Source organism: Trichomycterus rosablanca, chromosome 13, assembly GCF_030014385.1.
Source record: "Trichomycterus rosablanca isolate fTriRos1 chromosome 13, fTriRos1.hap1, whole genome shotgun sequence".
NCBI lineage: Eukaryota > Metazoa > Chordata > Actinopteri > Siluriformes > Trichomycteridae > Trichomycterus > Trichomycterus rosablanca.
The window spans coordinates 11,893,010-11,914,812 of NC_086000.1; the positions used below are offsets into that span (position 1 = coordinate 11,893,010).

The 21,803-nt window shown below is 40.3% G+C and overlaps 1 protein-coding gene across 1 annotated transcript in view; it reads left to right on the top strand.

The window, feature by feature from the left end:
- The window catches only part of arhgap5 (Rho GTPase activating protein 5), a 75,435-nt gene that overhangs the window by 18,225 nt on the left and 35,407 nt on the right, over nt 1-21,803 (top strand). The window contains exons 2-3 of the mRNA XM_063007380.1: nt 2,769-6,629; nt 7,598-7,748. Of these exons, the coding sequence (XP_062863450.1) occupies nt 2,925-6,629; nt 7,598-7,748 (3,856 nt within the window). The 5' untranslated portion in view covers nt 2,769-2,924. The remainder of the gene's footprint in view (nt 1-2,768; nt 6,630-7,597; nt 7,749-21,803) is intronic.

Consider the following 21,803-nt stretch of genomic DNA (forward strand, 5'->3'; position numbering starts at 1 on the left):
TGTGTGTGTGTGGGGGGGGGGGGGGGGGTTTAGCAGTAAATAAAATAAATAAAAAGAGCCTCACAGTGAAGATAAATCGGAGCAGCGCGCGCGCGCGCGTGTGTGTTTGTGCCTTTAGAAGAGACGCTTTGTTCACAGTATCGCTATAAGTGATTCATTGATTCATGAGTTGATTCGTTTTATGTAAAGCGTAAGTTTCTCTTCTCAGTTATCTCTCTGTGTTTACTGTTATTAATTAAATGTCGTGGTTTTAAATAAACACCAGCTACTACAGAACATTTTGTGTGACTCTCTTACATTAAAAAGCTTCATTAAACTGCTATTACCACAGATCTGTAACCGACCGTCAGACTCGTTCCGTCTAAGCAGCTAAAAGTTTTCTGATCCTAAAAGTTCAGCAGATGATCCTGAACTAACGAATTTGGTAATGAATAAACTTTTGCCTCTGATTGGCTCTGTAACGTTTTCTGTTCTCATCTACATCACAAGTAAGAACCGCTTCCGATTTACCAAAGTGAACCAGGAGTTTATATAACGTGCTGATAGAATCGACTCAGATGTGACCGGGTTGAATTATCTTTTTAAAGTAAATATTACAATCAGCAAAATAACATCGTATGTATGATGCACAACGTTAATGATGTTATTTTAGGTCATGAAGAGCTTTCACGATGGTTTCTGTGCGATGGTTGATGAATTTTGATGCGATGGTTGGCGCTTCGTAGCTCAAAGTCTGGATCAATCCACTGAGCTGTTAAGCTTAACATGGTCTTTATATATCACCCGATCGGATCGGCTACTTTTAGGAAATATCGGCCGATCGCCGATAGCATATTTTGATTACAAATCGGCCGATACCGATTCGTAGCCGATCGATCGTCCCATCTCTAGTGTTTAGAATGAATGATACTGGGTACATATTCAAAAACAGAATCTGCTTTATTTTTTATTTAAGTATCAAGCACTCATGTGATATTATAGGGGATGGGGGGGTTGAATTGACTAAAGCCCTGTGAATTTGTGTAATGTTTAATGGCCCAGTATGGATTTAGCTTGTGAGAAAAGTAAATAAATTGACAATAGTGTCTGCCAATACCACCTTATTAGCTGTATTTGAAGGAAGTTGAAACAATAGGAATGAAGCTTCCCAGGTTTGAGTATAGGCCAGTTGGCAAATTGGCAAGTATTAATACTGTTTTGAACCCAGTTGTCTTTCCCAAAAACTACTGGCATTTATCAGACTGGAAAATAATTTAAAGCTGATCCACTATAGGTCCGGTATAGGCTTGAGGTCAATATCCACTGTTTTAGTGATAAGAAATAAATGATTTGTCATAGTGTCACTATAACTGATGCATTGGGCATTAATTTATAGACATACATATGGTAAATATAGGCAAATATAAATTGCAGAAATGCAATCCCACATTGCATTTCCATGTGTCTCATGCACACATGCCTAAGGATGCTCTACACTCAAAGGATGTAAACAACTATATTTAGCACTTACAGATAAAAGTGCTAAATATATATACACTAGAGATGGAACGATCGATCGGCTATGAATCGGTATCGGCCGATTTTTAATCAAAATATGCTATCGGCGATCGGTCGATATTTCCTAAATGTAGCCGATCCGATCGTGTGATATATAAAAGATCACGTTAAGTTATTGATCCAGACTTTGAGCTACAAAGCACCAACCATCGCATCAAAATTCGTCAACAATCGTACAGAAACCATTGTGAAAGCTCTTCATGACCTAAAATAACATCATTAACGTTGTGCATCGTACATACGATGTAATTTTGCTGATTGAAATATTTACTTTAAAAAGATAATTTAACCCGGTCACATCTGAGTCGATTCTATCAGCACGTTATATAAACTCCTGGTTCACTTTGGTAAATCGTAAGTGGTTCTTGCTTGTGATGTAGATGAGAACAGAAAACGTTACAGAGCCAATCGGAGGCAAAAGTTTATTCATTACCGAATTCGTTAGTTCAGGATCATCTGCTGAACTTTTAGGATCATCAGAAAACTTTTAGCTCCTTAGATGGAACGAGTCTGACTCGGTTACAGATCTGTGGTAATAGCAGTTTAATTAAGGTTTTTAATTAAGCTTTTTAATGTAAGAGAGTCACACAAAATGTTTTGTATTAGTTGGTGTTTATTTAAAACCACGACATTAATTAATAACAGTAAACACGGAGAGATGACTGAGAAGAGAAACTTACGCTTAGCGGAAAATTAATCGACTCGTGAATCACTTTAAGCGATACAGTGAACAGATAATTTCTCTTAAAGGCACAAACACACACGCACTGCTCCGGTTTATCTTCACTGTAAGGCTCTTTTTAAGGTTTTTTCAGACTGAACTGGATAACATTAAACCTGCGTGTGTGTGTGGTCAGTTAGACTAATGAAATATGTCTGATGTTGTTGTTTGATGTACTTTATTTACTGCTAAATTTGCAACGCCCATAACCCCCCCCCCCCCCCCCCATCGGAATTGGCTATCGGCCAATATCCCTGAAAGGAGATCAGATATCGGAATCTGTGCCAAAAACCCCGATCGGTACATCTCTAATATACACACGCGCACACACGCACAAGCAGTTTTTAGTTGAGTTGTAGTGCAGTAACTTCAGTGATGACAAAAAGCACCCACACCATATACTGCTACTTCAGTTTCCATCACTGTTATAAAATGATGTCTGGGTAATGAAGTTTTATCCAACTAACCTTGATACCTTTATTTTTTTTAGGGAGGTGATGCCAAGGAAGTGCAGCAGCCTTACAACCTGCAATCTATTGAAGGTTCAACCAACACAATGGAAACTCATTACCAGTAGCAAATGGAACATTATCCTTGCCTTGCTGGCGGACTTTGCTGAGAGTGATAAGGCAATGAGAGTGGTATAATGGCCAAAAACAAGGAGCCCCGTCCACCGACGTATTCTGTCAGTGTAGTTGGGCTCTCAGGCACAGAGAAGGAAAAGGGCAACTGTGGTGTAGGAAAGTCCTGCTTATGCAACAGATATGTTCGGCCCAGCGCAGACAGCTACTACTCGGAGCACACTTCTGTGTTGAGCACAATTGACTTTGGAGGTCGGGTGGTGAACAATGATCATTTCCTCTACTGGGGGGAAGTGTTACACAGAGGGGACGATGGCCTTGACTGTCGAATTCAAGTCATTGAACAGACTGAATTTATCGACGATCAAACCTTCTTGCCTCATCGGAGCACAAATTTGCAACCGTATGCTAAACGGGCTGCAACTACAAAGCTGCAGTCCGCTGAAAAACTGATGTACATTTGCACAGATCAGCTAGGCTTAGAGCAGGATTTTGAGCAGAAGCAAATGCCTGATGGTAAGCTGAATATTGATGGTTTCGTCTTGTGCATAGATGTAAGTAAAGGGTGCAATAGAAAATTTGACGATCAGATGAAATATGTAAGCAGTCTTTACTCGCAAATTTCCAAGGCAAAAAAACCTATTGTCATCGCTGCAACAAAGTGTGATGCCTGTGTAGAGCAATACTTACGGGATGTCCAGACTTTTGTTGCAAGTAAAAAGAATCTTCTGCTGGTTGAAACATCAGCTCTTTCATCCATCAATATAGACCTCTGTTTCAATGCTCTAATTCAGCAAGTAGACAAAACACGAAGCAAACCCAAAATCATCCCGTACTCAGAGGCTATCAAAACACAGAGACAATTAGTAATCGCGGTCACAGCTAAGTTTGAAAAGCTTATTGTGCGGACTGTCCGAGATTACCACACGAGCTGGAAAGCTTTGAGCAACTCGTTAAAAAACCACCCCGACTATGAGGAGTACATTAATTTGGAAGGTACCCGAAAGGCCAGAAACACCTTCAATAAGCACATTGAACAGCTGAGACAAGAACATATCAAAAAGAGAAGAGATGATTATCTGTCCAATCTGCCCCGGGTTTTTAACAAGTTGCTCAACAATTTGGAGGAAATTGAGAATCTGACCTGGACGGAGGCTCAGAACCTCATTAAAAGCAAGAATGAGTTTCAGTACTACTTTGTAGTGCTGGAGCAAACTCCTTGGGATGAGACGGATCATGTCAACAAAACAGATGACAGGAGAGTCCCTTTTGACCTCCTGAAAACTGCAGAAGGAGAGAAGATCTATCAAAACCACGTCCAGCATTTAATATCCGAGAAGAGACGGCTGGAAATAAAGGAAAAATTCAGGAAGACGTTGGAACGCGTGCATTTTATAAGTCCGGGCCAACCGTGGGAGGAGATCATGTGTTTTGTCATGGAAGATGAGGCATATAAATATATCACCGATGCTGATCGCAGAGATGTTTACGCACAGCATCAGCAGGAAATAGTTGAAAGGGCCAAGGAGGACTTTCAGGAAATGCTCTTTGAGCATGCTGAGCTGTTCTACGACCTGGATTTAAATGCCACCCCAAGCTGTGACAAAATGAGCGAAATCCACACTGTACTTAACGAAGAACCCAGATACAGAGCTCTCCAGAAACTTGCCCCGGACAGGGAGTCTCTTTTACTGAAACACATTGGGTTTGTTTATCACCCTACTAAAGAGACTTGCCTGAGTGGGGCAGGCTGTGTGGATCTAAGGGTTGAGCAGGTGCTTGCGAACAGATTGGTTCAGCTTGACCATAGTCGCCTAAATGTGTACTACAACAGCTCCAATCTTGATAAAGTTAACTTGTGTCTTCTTGGAAGGGATGGACTAGCTCAAGAACTTGCTAATGAAATAAAAGCTCAGTCGACGGATGATGAATATACCCTTGATGGGAAGATCTATGAATTGGATCTTTTGCCTGTTGATGTAAATTCTCCCTTGCTTTCAAACCATTCCTGGGTGTTCAGTTTCAAACCCCATGGGTTCTTTTGTGTTTTCAGCTCTATAGAGTCACTCAGTTACATAGGTGAGCGGATTAGTCGAATCCGAGCTGAGCTAGCTCAGAGCCGAAGAGACAGATTTGCCCAGCCATTGCCATTTATTCTTATCTTTGCAAGTCAGCGAGACAGCATTTGCAAGAACATGCCTATTTTAAGGCATCAGGGCCAACAACTTGCCAATAAGCTACAGTGCACATTCATAGACATGCCCTCTGGGACCTTTCCCCGAAAGTTTAACGAGTCTCAAATAAAGCAGGCACTCAGAGCAGTCTTAGAAAGCCTAAAGCACAATTTTGATGGGATAAGCCCCATGCCCTCTATTAAAGATTTGTCTGAAACAGACTTGCGAATAGTCATGTGTGCCATGTGTGGAGATCCCTTCAGTGTGGATCTCATTCTCTCACCATTTCTGGATTCACAATTCTGCAGTGCTGGCCAGCCTGGTCAGAGCAACACCCTGTTCCTCGACAAAATAATTGGTGACAGTCGCAGGCGCATACAAGTCACCATCCTATCATACCACTCATCAGTTGTAATAAGAAAGGATGAATTGGTGCATGGGTACATTTTTGTCTACTCAGCAAAACGAAAGGCTTCCATGGCTATGCTGCGGGCCTTCTTGGCAGAGGTTCAAGATGTCATTCCAGTCCAGTTGGTGGCCATCACCGACAGCCAGGCAGATTTCTTTGAGAATGAAGCAATCAAGGAGTTGATGACTGAAGGGGAGCATATTGCCACGGAAATCGCATCCAAATTTACCGCTCTCTACTCCTTGTCTCAGTACCACAGACAGACAGAAGTGTTCACACCCTTTTTTAACGAGGTTCTTGAAAAGAAGAACAGTATAGAAAGCTCCTTTATGTTTGACAACATACGGGACGTAACAGGTACCAGTGAGGACGTCTTCCCTCAGTCACCTCACAGCCATTCTCCAGCCTACACCTATTATGCTGACTCTGAAGATGATGCAGAGGGACCACCACCTTACAGCCCTATAGGAGATGATGTGCAGCTGCTTCCCACTCCTAGTGAGCGAAAGTATAAAATCGACCTTGAAGGGAATGAGTACCCTGTCCACAGCACACCTGTAGGTGATCACGAACGCAACCACAAAGTGCCTCCCCCAGTGAGACCTAAACCTGTGTTGAACAAGCCTAACGTTAAGAAGCTGGACCCCAACCTTCTAAAGACGATTGAGGCTGGAATGAGGAACAGCAGGAGGCCACGGGGCCCAATGGGCCACAGTGAAGACCTTGAAGTGTCTGACAATTATGCTGAGCCAGCAGATACTCTCAGGTCAAAGGGGTTCAATGACGACATTTATGTTGTCCCAGACGACACTCATGGTAGATTAAAGATGCGCAACTCATGGCATCACGGTCTTTATGGTGACGAGGAGAATGGCTTTGATCGCACATCAAAGTCTCAGGGTGGCAGAAGACCATCTAAATACAAACATCGGTCCAAGATCCTTTTCAGCAAGACAAAAGCGTACCACAGACGAGTGCACTCTGATGTAAGCGATGATGAATCAGGACCAGCAGTGCAAAAGAAGAAAAAAGGCAGGGGTAACCGGGGCAGTGAAGAGGACCCATTACTTTCGCCGGCGGATCCCTGGAAGGGAGGAATAGACAATCCAGCCATCACCTCAGACCCTGAGCAGGAAGAGAAAAAGCTGAAGAAAAAGAAAACAACAAAAAACAAGGAACCCAAAAAGGTTAGCCAACATTTATGATTTTCTTTTTACATTTCAGTTTATGCATTTTTTAAAGAGTACCTTAAAATGTGTAGTCATAAACTGTTTACTATATGTACCCAGATATTTTTTTTATTTTTTATTTCATTTTTATCAACCGCTTTTGCTGAGGGTAGAGGCAGGTCCAGATCCACAGAGAAACGCTGGGCACCAATCTATTGCAGGGCACAGTGCATAGCACAGATATAGCCAATCATGTCTGTGTAGATGCTTCGTCGGCTGATGGTACCGCTAAGATTTAAACCCTGGATCTCAGTGGTGGTGGGTTAGCGTAAAAGATTGTTAAAGACCTCTGTGTCACCCAAACACCCCGTCTATTAATGCTTTTGTTTTAGCATATCCACAGCATTTTATTTGCAAGTAACCAAATCTTTCAAAAGACGTTTACATGTAAAGCATTTGATGGCCAATTTTATTAAGAGCATCATTATTAAGGTGCATCTATTTTAGCAGCATCTCAAGCAGCATAGACTTGGGGGGGTCCCCAACCATCGGGCTGCGTACCAGTCCGTGGGTCATTTATTACTGGGCCGCACAAAAATAACAAAAAATTTGAGATCGCTACATCAGCAATGAAAACGCTGCTTCAATTACCAACACACGGGTGGTTATCACCTCATATCACCCCCAGGTGGAAGCAACGTCTCGTTGCAGCAAAAAAAGCTCATTTGTGAGTAGTACAGTTATTCTATTTCATATCCTCCCGCCCCCGCCGGCCAGTGAAATTTTATCTTATATGAAACCGGTCCGTGGTGCAAAAAAGGTTGCGGAGCGCTGCTGTAAAGCATTACAGCTCCAATGACTATCCTTTAACGGCATATAGTACAGTGTTCATTAAAAGCGGCTAAACCTATAATTTATAACTAGTAAATGTAAATATTTACAGTGCATAAATTTTATGGGGTTTTTTTTGGTTTGTTTTTTTACAGGTAAAAACAAAGGTTCCAAAGCCCTTGTATCCACCAACTCGAAGAAACTGGGAAAGCAACTACTTTGGTGTGCCTTTGCAAAACTTGGTGACTCCGGAGAGGCATATTCCATTGTTTATTGAGAAGTGTGTGGACTACATTGAACGGACAGGTTAGTTTGATTTTTAAAGATGTATGCAGCTATCTGTTAAATGGAGATGTTTGTCTTTTAACTTCTAATATTTTTTTCTGTTGCTGCTGCTTTGTTCTGCTGTATTACTGGCCAGTTATTGCTAGACACAAATACCTACATAGCATGGATTGCTGTCCATGGTCACTGTTGTGGTCCAGTTGATGAAATTTTACTTAAGCTTTGCTTGATGTGGTATCTAAAGGGGATTACTGTAGTGGTCGACAAATGGATTTTTAGTAGAGAGCTGTCAAGCTGATACATTGTACATCCAATATAATGCCAGAATTAGACTGTTCTTCAAGAAATGTAATAGTTGCAGAATGTTCGAACTCTCAAGTTCGGATCTCAGCACTGCTACCGCCCTGGCCCGGGTGTTGAAACAGACACAAATGGCTGTGTTTTTGAGGTAGGGAAGATCGGACGGGGTCTCTTTCCACTGTTGCTCCAGGTGGTCCAGGTGAGTGGATGGTGGTGTCACCTGGAGCTTAGGGTGGCTCTCTGTATGCAGATTGCAGCCGTAGATTGGTCATGTGCTGTTTACTTAAAAATGTACATTTTTTGAAGAAATCTGAGAACTGTCTGAGCCTAAAAATTATTATTATTATTATTATTATTATTTGGATCCTTCTGTGTAACGAGACTGCAGTGCTTAAGGATTCCTAATCAACAATTCCTAAAATCTTTTAACCAGTTCCTTAATCCTGGTGTCCTATTAGAAATTGTAGCTGTCTGTGTGTGCACATTTGTTATTAATTTATTAAAATAAATGAACTCCACGTTATGTATGATAGTTTAGAATGTCAGAGCCTTCTCCCCTGTAGTGGAGTGTTTTGGAACTGAACACAGTCAACCAGTGATATATTTTGAAAGTCTACAAGTCTACAAAGGCCACCAGTCAGACTATCAGACTGAGGTCAAAGAAGAGGCATCCAATGTCATGGCTTTAGAGGGACGTGATTGGGTTTTATTCACGAGTTTGCTGGGTGTTGAGTATGTGTAAAAACTCGGGCTAATTAATGCGATTAACGTGTTAAAATTTAAATCGCGATAAAAAAAATTAATCAAGATTAACATTTTTAATCTAACTCTTTTTATTTGGCTGTTTGTGCCACGTAAATATGTGTCTCTGTGGTAATGAACTGTATTTCAGATGAATTTGGATGTAAAGCGCATGAACTGTACACAGAACATTACTTGTGACCCGCCAGCGCAGTCAAACAGAAAAAAGTAATAAACTACTTTTAGCGGTTTTCACTATTTTTACGTGTTGATGAAAAGATGAATGAAATCGCGCAATCTCTGTAATGAGTATTTTCATTGGCTGCTAGACGTGTCCATCAAAACTGCTTAGCTCCGCCTCCCTTCCCTTCAGGTACTGTTTGCAGGGTGTCCGCGGATCCTTAAGAAGTCTTAAAAAGTCTTAAATTCGTTTATCTTAAAAAAAGGCCTTAATTTGTCTTAAAAAGTCTTAAATTCATCTGCCACTGCTCTTAAAAATGCCACAGAGTGTAAATATAATTTTGGTTTTATTTTCACGGATTGTATCTCATAATTTCCAGATTTCATATGCAAATTGTTTAACTGTTTAAACGGCGGACTGAACTAAGCGGAACCTTAATGGTTCCGAGGGGCGCTAATTTGAGGTATTTGACCTTACGCTCATTACTTGCTAAACGCCACTGCTGGCATGGGGAAGTGTAAATTTAATTACAGGGTTCGTACGGGTGCTTGAAATCCTTGAAAATGCTTGAATTTTAATGTCGTATTTTCCAGGTTTGAAAAGTGCTGGAATTTTGGGTAGTGCTTGAAAATGCTTGAAATCGTAACAGTATTTCTTTCACTACAAATAGCTATCTGACCGAATAGTTTGCTTATTAGAGAAATAAAAAAGTCGCAGAGCCTAAAATAAAAACTGCTCCACCTGCGCCTCGCTTGCGCCTGTGTGTAAGAGTGATGCGAATTCCGGCTCTTTTTGTGAGCCATTTCGCTCAGCCATGGGCTCAGCTCATCGAGAAGAGCCGGCTCTTTCTGCTCCAAAACGGCTCTTTAATTTTACCATTTCTGCCTGTGGAGTGCCTGCCCGTGCCACGGAGAAGATCACCCTAACATTCTGCCTTGTTTTAAGTTACAAAAGGAAATAAAGAAAGTAACGGCTTTTGGACGGGAGTCGGCTCCCATTGTTCACGTAAAAAATAGTTGGCTCAAAGAGCTCGTTCGCGACCGACAGCTAGTGTGTGAGTGCGATCTGCCAGTCTGTTTTCATGTGTGACCCGTCCCCCGAAGAGACAGTGGGTGTTAGTGATGGGTTGTTCGCGAACGATCCGATTCTATTGAACAGCTCTTTAAAATGAACGAAAGGAACCGAGTCGCGCCTCTGGGAGCCGTTAGGTGTATTTTTTAGTTTTGCGCAGTTCTTATCGACTGTAATCCACCCATTCAGCTTCACATCAGTAGAGGGAATTAATCAGTCATAATGAGAGTCATAATAAAGAGCGAGAGACACACACACACACACACACACACACAGAGAGAAAGAGCCGTAACGGAGCTACAGATAGAACATGCAGAAAATAAGCAGTGCTCTTAGTATAATGACAAATTGTTAAGAAATAAACTTGTTTAATTATGCTAACATGTAACAGGACAGATTATTCCCGAGCTGAGAAATTGAGTGAAGTCAGAGAACATGTTTTTTTGAATGCAGACTTGCCCTAAATGCTGCAATTTAATTATTTTTGTGTTTCTAATTGTTTTTTTTTTTAAGGTTTAAATGTAAGCCCAGTTTGGCTACAAGTTATACAGCAGAGCGTTCGAGTCTTTTATGCAGTCGCCTCAGCACTTGGCGACCCCGCTCTGTAACTTTACATGGTCTACCACTTCGGGGCCCGAGTTGCTGTCGTTCCCAATCCCACTTTGTTATACCACTGACAGTTGACAGGAAATTTCATGACTGGACTTGTTGCACAGGTGGCATCCTATCACGGTACCACATTGGAATTCACTGAGCTCCTGAGAGCGACCCATTCTTTCACAAATGTTTGTAAAAGCAGTCTGCATGCCGAGGTGCTTGGTTTTATACACCTGTGGCCATGGAAGTGATTGGGACCTGAATTCAATGATTTGGATGGGTGAGTGAATTCTTTTGGCAATATAGTGTATGTATTTGAAAAATTAGAGAAAATTGAGACCCCGTTTTCAGTGTACACGCGGTTCTGGTTTATACAAAATTTAAGTATAAATAGTTTTGGTTTATACAAAACAGTTAATTTAAGTTTAAATCATTAAATATTGGTTAAACAGAAAATACAGCACTCGCATGCTTACAATAAAGTCTGTAAACTAGGGCTGTCGAAGTTAACGCGATAATAATGCATTAACGCGATCTCAATTTAACGCGATTTAAAAAAATAGTGCCGTTAACGCAAATTCTATTTGGCCCTGCGAGTCATCCGTAGTTCATGTTGAGACTTGCCACCGTTTTTCATTTGCGGTTTGTTAACATAATGTAACCGAGCGTCGTAGTGATGCACTCGCTTAATAAAGAAATAAATACACGGTATATTCACAAATTGTCGGGAGCAGAACACTTTATTAACTTTTTCTGTTACGGTACCGAATAGCGGACAGCTAGAGTCATCGCGTTAGCCAAGCATGCTATTCCATGAACTATGGAAGTCCCAAAGGGTCAAAACACACTAACTTTGTGTAGAAACGTCCATCGTTGTCACGATACAAGCACAGAAAAGTCTGTTACAATAACTACGCCTTATCCCACCTAAAGCACCGCTGATCTACAATGTTTGCTGATGGAGAAATTTTAACCTACAATCTGACATATATACGAAGTCAAGGGTCTCTGCTGGATAGTATTACTTCCTAGTATGTGAGTGAATAAAACTCCCTTACAGTTTTCTCTTGTCCCAGCAGTTTTTAACATAAGTACATTTAGCATAAAATGTGTTCACCATTTTAATTGTAACATTTCACTTAAAAATCCTTGTTTTCTATAACATTTACACAGTTTTTTTTTTTATGCGATTAATCGCGATTAACTATATGAAATTCTGAGATTAATCGCGATTAAAAATTTTAATTGTTTGACAGCCCTACTGTAAACATAATGTTGATGTGTGCTTTTTGCTGCTTTGTTACTGCGACAGTGGTCTTAATTTTTGTCTCAGAGTGGTATTAAAAAGTCTTAAAAAGTCTTAAATTTAATTTCCCAATACCTGCGGATACCCTGTTTTTGAGAGAAGTGAAACTGCGTAATGTTTCATCTCTACAGTTTATTCAGGTTATTCTATCACATGGCTATAAACATGATTTACATTTGTGATGTTTGTAGTTTTTTTAAAAACACATTTGTATCTGATATTTATATGGACTAAGTATTTACATGGACTGTATTAATTAACACTTTTTATAGCTAGTCAATAACTTATATATAATGTCTGATAACTTGATTGTTTTAGATATTTATAGGTGTTTAAATGGTAATTTAGAACAATATTTCCCAGTCATGTTTCTGCACAACACAGTATTAAAAAATTTTCTTAATAGATCTATGAAATAATCATATCTGTGTGTTGTTATTTTCTGGGTTAGCCAGAAAGCTTAAGCACCAGGGCCCAGGGAAAGGGGGGGGGGGGGCGGTTTCTGGGGTCCTCCAAGACATGAACTCGACCACTCACCTCACTTTTTTTTTTAACTGGGGCCCATGAGCTCCTAGTTACATCACTGGTGTTGCATCTAGAAATGGTTCTTGCAATAAAAATGTGCATAACTGTTCAAATTTTGCTTAATTATTAGTTTGTGATTAATTGTGATTAATCATGATTAATTTGGCTCTTTAATCGCGATTAATCTTGATTAAAATTTTTACTCACATGACAGCCCTAGTAAAAACAAGAGCAGTTGTATGTCAGCATATGTAAAAACTTTTTAAGTGCTTAGTTTATGGTTCTGAGAAATGCAGCAGATTGTTTTTTGTCTTTTATTATGCTTTTTATAGTAGAGAAATGGTGATTTCCAACAACAGCAGTTTACCAATGTTCCATGTGTTTGGTGGCATCCTGGGTATAAGACCAGGTGATGTACCCCCCGTGCGGTAATACCGTATACCGCGGACATTACATAATGTCAATATAAGTAATGTCACAATATTTACATTTTCAACATTTAGCAGATGCTTTTATTCAAAATGACTTACAGTACTGATTAGGGTTGGGCGGTATGATGGTATTACGGTATACCGCTGTATTTAAAAATGGTGACGGTATTCAAAAATGGTGACGGTATTTTTTTTAATGTGAAGCGCCAAATTTCTGCTTCAGGTCTACCTTGAAAACTGAGACTTTAGGACATGCGCGCATCCACAGTAAGGGAGGGGTGGGAGGGGTAGGTGGTTGGAGCTCGCTGATTGGCTGTGGGGTGCTCACTGTGTAAGGTGATAACACAGAGACGAGTGAAAAGCCACACTGGCTAGCGTTAGCTGTGAGCTAACAAGCAGAAACTGAAAAACGGCTCGTCTTTTAATTTTTCAAAATCAAAATTTTTTATCAGTTCAACCGGAAATTAACACAAGCGCGTGCATGCGCGGACATGTACTTATTTACTAAATATATTTTCAGTGTAAATCGAGCACAAGTGTTGAGAAAAAGGAGCAAACAGTAATAATAACGTTACGCCCAATCCGCTGTTCTGACTCTTGTCTGCCATAGATTTTCCTGCCTATGTAAGAACTCTTTTTTCCTAAATAAATGCGCTATATTAAGAAAAAAAGAACGTCTCATTTGTCGTGTAATGTGAATTATAAATATATTGTCTGGCCCTTTAAGAATGTTAAGTGCACTATAGGGCGTAGGGAGCGAGTGTGTAGGGAAGAGATCGGATTTGTACCGTTTCCGTGCTCGTGTTTTGCACTGAGATTGTGTGACATTTAAAGTAGCGTTCTCGTTAACCACTCAAATGTTTGGACTTTGAATTAGTTTAACATTACTTTACATCACCGTCATCGCAACATGAGCATTTACATTCATATTTTTTGTTACGGTACAGAACTTAATTATGGATTACAGGCATAACTAATCGTACACGTTCATACACGTTTAAGAAATATCTGTAACTATAAACTAAGCAGTTAACTTTTGAAATATATTGAAGTGTTTAGCCTGCTATTATTCTGTTTTGTGTGGGCAGAGAGAGATTACAATGCCAAAATGTTGTGTTAATGTTTGTGTTAAAGTGTAATTGATACACATGCATTTATACTTATGCATATTTATTATAGATCACACAAGATAAGCAATATTTGACGTTCAGATTGTTAAATATTTTTATAATAAAACATTGAAATACTGTAATTACACTCAAGTGTGTACACTGTAAAGTACCCCCCGTGCGGTAATACCGTATACCGCGGTATTTCCTGAAGACGGTATGACGGTATGAAAATCGGCAATACCGCCCAACCCTAGTACTGATACAGTATATGGTCTAGGCAATTGAGGGTTAAGGGCCTTGCTCAAGGGCCCAACAGCAGCAACCTGGCAGTGGTAGGGCTTGAACCAGCGACCTTCTGATTACTAGGCCAGTACCTTAACCACTAGGCTACAATGTCCCTACAGTGTCACAATATTCTTTTTTGAAATTAATCATGGGTATTATGGCTCATTTTGTGTAACCAATGTCACTTTTTTGTTATGATATGGTACCCACATGATGGTGGATATAATCCCACATTTGGTTGCTCTTCTTGACTGGGTACCAAGTGTACCAAAGTGTGTATGGGTCCAGCAAACAGTGCAAAAACCATTAATTGGCCAAATGCAATAATCACAGAATTACTACTGGAGTGTGACAATACAAGCGTAATATTAAAAAACCCAACTGGAGTAGATTTAATAAATAAGATTAAACATTGCTACAGAAAATTAAAGACCATGTCAGCCACAAAATGAAATTCATTCTGTTGTTGCTTCTGCTGCTGTTTACATTATTCGTTGCATATCTGCTGTCATCATCTAGAGGAGAACGCTGTCACAGCCTCACCCTCAGTAATACTTTCACTGGTTATCTCATGAGATAGTTCTGAATTTGGATGTGTACCGTATCGTAGTGTAGGGCAGGGGTTTTCAACCTTTCTGGACATGTGCCCCCCTCCATGTGCCGACCTCGAACCTGCGTCCCCCCAACCCAAAAGAAATGATTTGCTTTAGGTTTGGAAGTTAAAAGAAATCTTGTAATGTCGTGCCCCCCTGGACAGGTACTCAGGGTCCTGTCTATGTCTGAGAACAGCAGTAAATTAAACACTGCGGCTGGTCGGGTGTCTACATACTGACATTGTTCTATGGGGTGTGGGGGAAATTGCCTTTCTGTCTGGAGTGTGTTACTGCATTGCACTCTGTGATTACTAAGAAGCCAAAACCATCCCGACCCCATCCTGTTTTATTTGACTGATAGAACTTACGTAATGAACTGCAGGTAACTCATCATTCCCAGATGGAGTTAGCACACTGGCTAATAAACACACTGACTGCATCTGTAGGTTTAGCTGTGATGACTCCAGTTAAAAATTCATAAAGTGTGCTGGAAATGAAGATACGAAAAACAACGGCTCAGTTGTAAATTGTTAGCACTGTAGCCTGACAGGACAGATCCTTAATGACTTCAGACTTCAGGTTATGTTTTACTACATAATGTTTTAAAGCTATTATTATAGTTTTTTTGGTAGTAAGTAATTAATTGGGATGTGGACTAGTGAATGAAATGCTTAATGTTAGTGGGGACAAAACGTAAATACAGCATTTTCAAATGTATTTGTAGAGAGATTTTAAAAATTCATCCAAAAAAACCCTTATAACCTTAAATGTGGCAATGTTTTGCTGACCCTAAATAAGCTAACTTAAATATAATAATGCATAAAAATGCGTTTACCTGAGTTTTTTTCGGGCGGCACGGTGGCTAAGTGGGTAGCACTGTCGCCTCACAGCAAGAAGGTCCTGGGTTCAATCCCCAGGTGGGGCAGTCCGGGTCCTTCCTGTGTGGAGTTTGCATGTTCTACCTGTGTCTGCGTGGGTTTACTCCGGGTGCTCCAGTTTCCTCCCACAGTCCAAAGACATGCAAGTGAGGTGAATTGGAGATACTAAATTGTCCATGACTATTCGATATAACCTTGTGAACTGATAAACCTTGTGTATGAGTAACTACCGTTTCTGTTTTAAATGTAACCAAAGTGTAAAACATGACGTTTGTTTATTTTTATTCTTGTTATACTCTGTTGTAAAGAAATCTTATGTCCTCCATGGCGGTTAGGTATTGTCAGGTCAGCAGTTGTCTTCGGTGATTGCCGAGATGATACAATAAGCCTGTGGCAGCATCTGAGCATTTTAGGTTTCTATTTAAAAGCCGTTTTAATGCATCTTGCCTTTAGGACTTTAAGACTGAACAGGGTCATCCAGCTCACCTCATCAAAGCCCACACAAAATACACACACACATGTTCATACCCTCATTGTTTGCTGTGTTTAAAAGCTGGAGGAAATCATAATGCCTGTTTTGTCCATCAAAGCTAGCCTTTTATCAGTCTGAACACGCTTTCCTTGCCTCTTTTCTTCTGATATTTTGTGAGTCTATAGACTAAAGAATTAGCAACTGTTTACTGAATTCATCAGATGCCAATAAAAACATCCCTATATAGCAGAGGTGGCAGTAATGGCACACAAATATGTTTCCCTTGGGTTTTTATTATCTTTAACTGGAGGCAAAGAATGCACTTTTTGAACACATAAAAAACCAAATGGTACCTAAAATAGTTTTTGAGCTTTTGAAAAATTTGACAAATTACCTAACATTAACGTAAACAAAAACAGATGTAGCTTGTATTTGAAAGTCACATAGCATATTTAGTTACCTTTACCTTATATCATGGCAACGGTGGTAACATTGATGGGTCCTAACATTATGCAAAGCCTGTGAGTGGAATATGTTTATTTCTCATTTCTAATCAGTATATTGAGGGGCATTTTAAATAAATCCCCCCAGTATGTATTGTAAATGTGGCCTTGTATTATAAAACCAAATCTTTTGATCAGAAATTATAAGACCAAATATCCTAATCGGAATCTAAAAGTTGAGGCTTTACCTGTTTCATTGTGCCAAGCACAAGCAGCACAATGAAAGCAGACAGGAATTAGGGATTATTTTCACATGACCGTGTCAGTTAACTTGTTTGAAGTAAATGTTAATGTATGTGGAAAGGATTAAAATAAAATTATTGATAAGCAACCGGTTTCACTTTTACAGCTAGGGAATTTCCTTTTATTTAAGTAAGAAAAAGTGTATATACACTGATCAGCCATAACATTAAAACCACCTTTTTGTTTCTACACTCACTGTCCATTTTATCAGCTCCACTTAGAAGCACTTTGTAGTTCTACAATTACTGACTGTAGTCCATCTGTTTCTCTACAGTGGGGTCAAAAAGTATTTAGTCAGCCACTGATTGTGCAGGTTCTCCTACTTAGAAAGATGAGAGAGGTCTGTACTTTTCATCATAGGTACACTTCAACTATGAGAGACAAAATGAGAAAAAAAATCCAGGAAATCACATTGTAGGATTTGTAAAGAATTTATTTGTAAATCATGGTGGAAAATAACAGGGTATCCACGGATCCTTAAAAAGTCTTAAATTCGTTTATCTTAAAAAAAGGCCTTAATTTGTCTTAAAAAGTCTTAAATTCATCTGCTACTGGTCTTAAAAATGCCACAGACTGTAAATATAATTTTGGTTTTATTTTTGCGGATTGTATCTCGTAATTTCCAGATTTCGTATGCAAATTGTTTAACTGTGCCTGTGTGTAAGAGTGATGCGAAATTCGGCTCTTTTTGGTAAACCATTTGGCTCAGCTCACCGAGAAGAGTCGACTCTTTCTGCTCCTAAACGGCTCTTCAGTGTTAGCACTTCTGCCTGTGGAGTGGTTGCCCGTGCCGTAAAAAATAGTTGGCTCAAAGAGCTCGTTCGCGACCGACAGCTAGTGTGTGAGTGCGATCTGCCAGTGTGTTTTCATGTGTGACCCGTCCGAAGAGACAGTGGGTGTAATAAGTCGTTCGCGAACGATCCGATTCTATTGAACAGCTCTTTAAAATGAACGAAAGGAACCGAGTCGCGGAGCCGTTAGGTGTATTTTTTTGGTTTTGCGCAGTTCTTATCGACTGTAATCCACACATTCAGCTTCACATCAGTAGAGGGAATTAATCAGTTATAATGAGTCATAATAAAGAGCGAGCGAGAGACACGCGCGCGTGCGCGCGCACACAGAGCCGTAACGGAGCTACAGATAGAACATGCACAAAATAAGCAGTGCTCTTAATATAATGACAAATAATTAAGAAATAAACTTGTTTAATTATGCTAACATGTAACAGGACAGATTATTCCCGAGCTGAGAAATCGAGTGAAGTCAGAGAACGTGTTTTTTTTAATGCAAACTTGCCCTAAATGCGGCAATTTAATTATTTTTGTGTTTCTAATTGGGTTTTTTTTTTAAGCTTGAAATGTAAGGCCAGTTTGGCTACAAGTCATGCAGCAGAGTGTTGGAGACTTTTATGCAGTCACCTCAGCACTTGGCGACCCCGCTCTGTAACTTTACGTGGTCTACCACTTCAGGCCCCGAGTTGCTGTCATTCCCAATCCCACTTCGTTATACCACTGACAGTTGACTGTGGAATATTTAGTAGTGAGGAAATTTCATGACTGAACTTGTTGCACAGGTGGCATCCTATCACGGTACCACGCTGGAATTCACGGCGCTCCTGAGAGTGACCCATTCTTTACAATGTGTGTAAAAGCAGTCTGCATGCCCAGGTTCTTGGTTTTATACACCTGTGGCCATGGAAGTGATTGGAACGCCTAAATTCAATCATTTGGATGGGTGAGTGAATACTTTTGGCAACATAGTGTATGTATTTGAAAAATTAGAGAAAATTGAGACCCCAGTTTTCAGTGTACAGACAGTTTTGGTTTATACAAAATATAAGTATAAATGGTTTTGGTTTATACAAAATATAAGTATAAATGGTTTTGGTTTATACAAAACTGTTCATTTAAGTTTAAATCATTAAATATTGGTTAAACAGAAAATACAGCACTCGCATGCTTACAATAAAGTCTGTAAACATAATGTTGATGTGTGCTTTTTGCTGCTTTGTTACTGCGACAGTGGTCTTAATTTTTGTCTTAGAGTGGTATTAAAAAGTCTTAAATTTAATTTCCCAATACCTGCAGATACCCTGAATAAGTATTTGGTCAATAACAAAAGTTCAACTCAATACTTTGTAAAATAACCTTTGTTGGCAATGACAGAGGTCAAACGTTTCCTGTAAGTCTTCACCAGGTTTGCACACACTGTAGCTGGTATTTTGGCCCATTCCTCCATGCAGATCTCCTCTAGAGCAGTGATGTTTTGGGGCTGTCGCTGGGCAACACGGACTTTCAACTCCCTCCACAAATTTTCTATGGGGTTGAGGTCTGGAGACTGGCTAGGCCACTCCAGGACCTTGAAATGCTTTTTACGGAGCCACTCCTTCGTTGCCCGAGCGGTGTGTTTGGGATCATTGTCATGCTGGAAGACCCAGCCACGTTCCATCTTCAATGCTCTCACTGATGGAAGGAGGTTTTGGCTTAAAATCTCACGATACATGGCCCCGTTCATTTTTCCCTTAACACGGATCAGTCGTCCTGTCCCCTTTTCAGAAAAACAGCCCCAAAGCGTGATGTTTCCACCCCCATGCTTCACAGTAGATACGGTGGAACTCAACATTCTTCTTTCTCCAAACACGACGAGTTGAGTTTTTACCAAAAAGTTCAATTTTGGTTTCATCTGACCACATGATATTCTCCCAATCCTCTTCTGGATCATCCATATGCTCTCTGGCAAACTTCAGAAGGGCCTGGACATGTACTGGCTTAAGCAGGGCGACACGCCTGGCACTGCAGAATTTGAGTCCCTCTCTGCGTAGTGTGTTACTGATGGTAGCCTTTGTTACTTTGGTCCCAGCTCTCTGCAGGTCATTCATCAGGTCCCTCCGTGTAGTTCTGGGATTTTTGCTCACCGTTCTCATGATCATTTTGACCCCACGGGATGAGATCTTGCGTGGGGCCCCAGATCGAGGGAGATTATTAGTGGTCTTGTATGTCTTCCATTTTCTTACAATTGCTCCCACAGTTGATTTATTCACACCAACCTGCTTGCCTATTGTAGATTCACTCTTCCCAGCCTGGTGCAGGTCTACAATTTTCTTCCTGGTGTCCTTCGACAGCTCTTTGGTCTTGGCCATGGTTGAGTTTGGAGTCTGACTGTTTGGAGGCTGTGGACAGGTGTCTTTTATACAGATAACGAGGTCAAACAGGTGCCATTAATACCGGTAACGAGTGGAGGACAGAAGAGCTTCTTAAAGAAGAAGTTACAGGTCTGTGAGAGCCAGAAATCTTGCTTGTTTGTGGGTGACCAAATACTTATTTTCCACCATAATTTACAAATAAATTCTTTAAAAATCCTACAATGTGATTTCCTGGATTTTTTTTTCTAATTTTGTCTCTCATAGTTGAAGTGTACCTATGATGAAAATTACAGACCTCTCTCATCTTTCTAAGTAGGAGAACTTGCACAATCAGTGGCTGACTAAATACTTTTTGACCCCACTTTAAATGCTTTTTTTTAGCCTGCTTTCACCCTGTTCTTCAATAGTCAGGACCCCCACAGGACCATCACAGAGCAGGTATTATTTAGGTGATGGATCATTCTCAGCACTGCAGTGACACTGACATGGTGGTGGTGTATTAGTGTGTGTTTTGCTGGTATGAGTGGATCAGACACAGCAGCGCTGCTGGAGTTTTTAAATGCCGTGTTCACTCACTGTCCACTCTATTAAACACTCCTACCTAGTTGGTCCACCTTGTAGATGTAAAGTCAGAGACGATCGCTCATCTATTGCTGCTGTTTGAGTTGGTCATCTTCTAGTCCTTCATCAGCGGTCACAGGATGGCTGGATATTTTTGGTTGGTGGACTGTTATCAGTGACAGTGAGGTGTTTAAAAACTCCATCAGCATTGCTGTGTCTTATCCACTCATACCAGCACAACACACACTAACACACCATTACCATGTCAGTGTCACTGCAGTGCTGAGAATGATCCACCACCCAAATAATACCTACTCTGTAGTGGTCCTGGGAGAGTCCTGACCATTGAATAACAGCAGGAAAGGGGGCTAACAAAGCATGCAGAGATACAGTTGGACTACAGTCAGTAATTGTAGAGCTACAAAGTGCTCATATATTGTAAGTGGAGCTGATTAGTAAAACAAGTAGGTGGTTTTAATGTTATGGATGATCAGTGTATATTTTTTGCTGCTGGTAAGGCACTAAAATTGCATCATGATGTACAGCAAATTCTCATGTTTGTCCTGAGAAAGTATTTATATTTCCCAGTCTCTTCTATTTCTGTGTATTTGTCACACTTAAGTTTCAGATTATCAAACTGCTGGTAATGTTGGACAGATTACCCAAGCAAACACAAAATGCTTTTTTTGAATGAAGATTTCACATATTGAAGGGAATTTGCCTACTAAATCAAGCAGGTCATCGAATGCAATTGACAGTTGGGTTCAGTTTTACTTGCCACACCCAGGCATGATTACTGCCAGGCCTGCTGAATCTAAACATAATTTAAGTGGAACCTGTCTGGCAATTTGAGCAGGCTAGATAGTCTCAAAGAGCAGCGCATGATGCCACATTCTCAAGAGATTTAAGTTCAGAAAAACAAAGTACCAGTCTGAAAAGGGTCACAAGGCTATTGCTTAGGCACTGGGACTCCATTAAACCACAGTAAGAGCCATCATCTACAAATGAAAAAAACAGTGGTTAGCCCACTTAGTAGAGCTGAACCACACAAGAACAAAAACCCAGACATTTAAAGAATTGCATGCCTCACTTGTGTCAGTTAAATCTTAATATGCACAGACTCTCAATCATGCCT